This window comes from Etheostoma spectabile, chromosome 5 (assembly GCF_008692095.1).
Source record: "Etheostoma spectabile isolate EspeVRDwgs_2016 chromosome 5, UIUC_Espe_1.0, whole genome shotgun sequence".
Taxonomy (NCBI): domain Eukaryota; kingdom Metazoa; phylum Chordata; class Actinopteri; order Perciformes; family Percidae; genus Etheostoma; species Etheostoma spectabile.
The window spans coordinates 35,646,423-35,650,941 of record NC_045737.1 but is presented as its reverse complement, the minus strand read 5'-3'; the positions used below and the strand labels follow the sequence as shown (position 1 = coordinate 35,650,941).

The 4,519-nt window shown below is 43.1% G+C and overlaps 1 protein-coding gene across 1 annotated transcript in view; it reads right to left on the bottom strand.

The window, feature by feature from the left end:
* LOC116688873 (gamma-crystallin M3) overlaps positions 1 to 281 on the bottom strand; it is a 13,728-nt gene extending 13,447 nt beyond the window's left edge. The window contains exons 1-2 of the mRNA XM_032515023.1: positions 234 to 281; positions 1 to 126 (exon numbers count right to left, since the gene is read on the bottom strand). The exon at positions 1 to 126 is cut by the window's left edge and continues 117 nt beyond it. Coding sequence (XP_032370914.1) covers positions 1 to 126; positions 234 to 266 — 159 coding nt within the window. The 5' untranslated portion in view covers positions 267 to 281. The remainder of the gene's footprint in view (positions 127 to 233) is intronic.
* Between the last annotated feature and the right edge of the window lie 4,238 nt (positions 282 to 4,519).

Genomic DNA, 4,519 nt, shown 5'->3' with positions numbered 1-4,519 from the left:
GACCATGAAGCAGCCGCTCTCCACCCTGCAGGACTGGCACCTGCTCAGGTAGGAGGACGTGTCAGAGCAGTCGCTCAAGCACTCATAGGAACGACCCTGGAAGTTCCTCTCCTCGTAGAAGATGATCTGAAATAGTGAACTGTAATGGTTAGAAATAAGCAGCAAGGTGAATATGGTGATCATGTTTTGTAAACAACAATTTCTGCTTATTACAAAAAGATTTTAAAATGTACCTTTCCCCTCATGTTCATGTTGGTGTTGGTCATGTTGGCTGTAGATGTTCTGTTGCTCCTGAACTGCCTTCCTACCTGGTTTAACCCTTTCCTTTTATACACGACCAACGTAAAGAATGAGTGCCCCCTCCCCCTCAGAGAGCCCCCTTACTCAGCAACTTACTATGGAAGCCAACAGAAGGGGTTATTTAAAATTTTTTCAAGGACTGGGTACTATGACGTCACGACAAAAAGAGAAATGCTTTTTGCCTTTTCTTGCCAAATGTGAAAATTTTCACGTATGTTGTGACGTTGACCAATAGGAGTACAGATCTCTAAACATGGTGCTGACTGGTTATTTTTTCTCAAATTTTTTTCTTTCTTTTATTAGGCTATTTAAAACACAAATTAGCCAGTATCAAACACACAGCATTACACACCCGTTCTTTTTTAGATTCTTGTTGTTGAAAGTTAGTCCCTAGCACGGCTCTGATGACACCACGCAGGTCGGGAAGGCAGCACGCTATGATTGGTCGTGGGCCAACATGACATAGCAACACGGCACAAATTTATTATTCTCTTATCGACAGATCTGACACAGTAAACGTTTTAATAAACACAAGATTGTGTAGTCTAGTCTTACAATAACAGTTACAGTAGATGAGAAAATGGAATGATTCAGCAAACAAACAATCAAATGTATTCAAAGACTAATAAAATACAATAAACGATAAAGATGAATCTCAAATAATTTAATAATAGTAGTATGAATATGCTTGGATGCGTGATTTGGTCTTGAAAATCATCTACCAATGTTAATTTAAATTTTTGTTGTATGATTCTGATATTATTGGAGATATTAGCTACCCCATAATGTACTGTTTAGCCTATATCATTTATGTATTTCGAATTTAAAAGAAATTTAACATTCAAACTGTTTTTGTTTTAATTGTTATAACAAAAACATAATGGATCATGACCACAGTCCGTAGTAAATGTTGAACTGTAATTTCATGTATGTAACACCCCCATTGCATGTAGTTTCCAAGAACTGATGGTTTCAGAGTTTTTTTGGTTTAAAATATCCTCGATGTTCCTTCATGAAAGAAACAGAAGAGTCTCCGGCATATTTTAACTGCATTATCTTTATATGTTTTGGCCATCGATACTCGTTATTCCAAACAAGAAGCCTTGTACTTTCCATCAGTTTAGTCTGGCAGATAGCTCTTGGACACTTTGACACTCACATGAGCCTCAGGCAACATTGGTCCAGAGAAGGAGCCGGACAGAGGAATCAGAGCTAACGTTTAGCCAATTCACAATGCTTCATCGTTGTAGGCGGAACAAAACAGAACTATAATTCCGAATTTATCTAACATGTAACCAGAATTTAAGTGACCCAACTAGCAAAAAGATGCAGAACTACCGTCATTTTGTCTTAAATCTTACTAGGTTGCATTAACAACAAACATTAGTTATCGTTAGCAAGCTTAAGTGGCTATGTTAGCTACATCAGGGGTTGATTGCAACGGTACCTCTAATCAGAATCAGAATCAGAATCAGAAATACTTTATTGATCCCCGAAGGGAAACTTCCTGTGTGTAGTTGCACAAATATTATAAATAGAGGAGAAATACAAGAAATAAAGAAATATAAGGAATTGGTACGGTATTTACATAAGGAATGTTATTATACATTATTAAATAATTAACATAATTAGGTTTGGGAATGGTGAAAAGTTAAATAATAATAATAATAATAATTGTAGTATTTGAAATTGCACACATGTCAGGCCAGTGTATTGCACAAAACAGATAATACAGATAATATTGTCCAGTTTCAACCTCTCTAGTGTGTGTGTGTGTGTGTGTGTGTGGTGTGTGTGTGTGTGTGTGTGTGTGTGTGTGTGTGGTGCTGTGTGTCAGAAACTTAGAGGGAGGAGTTAAAAAGTTTGATGGCCACAGGCAGGAAGGACTTCCTGTGGCGCTCTGTGGTGCATTTTGGGAGAATAGTCTGTCACTGAAAGTGCTCCTGTGATTGAGCAGCAAGCCATGGAGTGGGTGCGAGACATTGTCCAAGATGGATGTAGTTTGGACAGCATTCTCCTATCTGACACCCACGAACGAGAGTCCAGATCACCCCCACGACGTCATGGCCTTGTGAATCAGTTGTTGGAGTCTGTTGGCAACGCTACCCTCAGGCTGCTGCCCCAGATGCAACAGCAAAGAGGATAGCACTGGCCACCACAGACTCATATAAAACATCTCAGCATTGTCCTGCAGATGTTAAAGGACCTCAGCCTCCTCAGAAAATAGAGATGGCTTTGGCCCTTCCTGTAGAGGGCTTGAGTGTTCTTGGCCCAGTCCCAGTTTATTGTCCAAGTGCACTCCCAGGTATTTGAGTCCCCACCATGTCCACACTGAAACCCCTGGATGGAAACAGGGCCATGCTGCCTTGGCTCTCCTTAGATCCACCACCAGCTCCTTGGTCTTTGTCACATTGAGCTGGAGATGGTTTCGCTCACTCCATGGACAAAAGTCCCCACCCACAGCTCTGTACTCAGCCTCGTCCCCCTCGCTGATACATCACAACCACACAGAGTCATCGCAAAAAACTCTGAAGATGGCAGGATCTGTTGGTAGTTGAAGTCTGTGGTGTAGATGGTGAAGAGGAAGGGAGAGAGGACAGTCCCCTGCGGGGCCCCGGTGTTGGACCACTCTGTCTGATAAACAGTGTTGCAGGTGCACTGCAATACTGTGGTCTGCCAGTCAGGTAGTCAACAATCCAGGACACGAGGGGGGGATCCACCTTCATCGCTGTCAGCTGATTCACCAGCAGGGCCGGCAGGATGGTGTTGAAAGCATGGAGAAGTCAAAAACATGACCCTCACCGTGCTTGCCGGCCTGTCCAGGTGGGCGTAGATGCGGTGAGCAGGAAGATGATGGCGTCCTCAACTCCAACCGGGGCTGGTAGGAGAACTGGAGGGGGTCCAGGAGAGGCCTCACCATGGGCCGCAGATATTCCAGAACCAGTCTCTCCAGGGTCTTCATATGTGGAGGGCAGTGCCACGGGTCTGTAGTCCTTGGCGTCACGGGACGTGGCGTCTTGGCACAGGAACGAGGCAAGATGTCTTCCACAGCATGGGGACCCTTGGAGACTAAGGCTCAGGTTGAAGACATGGTGAAAGACTCCACATAGCTGAGAGGCACAGGCTTGAGCACCCAGGATGGATACCATCAGGAGGCCTGCAGCACTTATTAGAGTGGAGTCTGGTCAGCTGTCTTCTACCTGGTCGCAGCAGTGAGGCACACAGAGGTCACACGGTGGGGTAGGGGGAGGGGAGGAGTCGGCTGGAAGAGAGGTGTTAAACCGGAGGGCTAGAGGAGGGGAGGTAGGGCTCTCCCGGGAGGAGGACAAGGGACAGTGAGGGGGGAGGGGGAAGAGGTGGGGTTGGGGGTTGAAGAGCAGCATGTGTTAATGGGGGTAATGGGCAGGAGCAGGGGCATCAAATCTGTTAAAGAACAGATTGAGTTTGTTGGCCCAGATGTTTGTTTAAGTTCCTGCCATGTTTCGCACGATGTACACATGGTCACTTATGTTTTAAAACTTGTAAATACGTCAACCACCACTTTTGAAATAAAGATGAACTTGCATTTTTTTTTTTTCAGGACTTTTTTCCTTTAGTTGATAGGACAGCTGTAGACAGGAAAGGGGGAAGAAAGAGGGGGGACAACTTGCAGCAGTGGACCGTGGGTTGGAATCGTACCACGGCTGCAGCGGTAAGGACTGAGTCTTGGTACATGGAGGGCACACTCAACCAGGTGAGGTACCAGGGCACACGAAAAGAGTGACTTGCAGTAATCAACAACATCTGCTATCAGGTTATTAATTAGGAATGTGCCTATTGCAAACAAATACATTTTTACCCAGCTTTGAAAATGTAGTAGTCTTATTGTGGTTTCATTGTTATATTTTTGATAATTTATTGCTTATATGCAATGTTTACTAATTGTTATATACCTGCATATTAATCCTTTTTTCGAGATCAATAAAAAGCCTTTGTTTGTTGGGTTCAACAGTGATTCAGATTTGCAACATTTTAGGATGAAAATGTTCTTGCTAACAGCTGCTTGCTGCCTAACAGAAAATCAAATCTACTTAATTTTATTACTCAAATACTTTTTTGTATACAACTGGATCATTTTTCATACTAACAGTTGGACAATAATCTTGACAGAAGTTGAAATAATGCAGACATTATTTATTTAATGGTATTTGACACATTCAGTGAACATTTAGTAGGAATC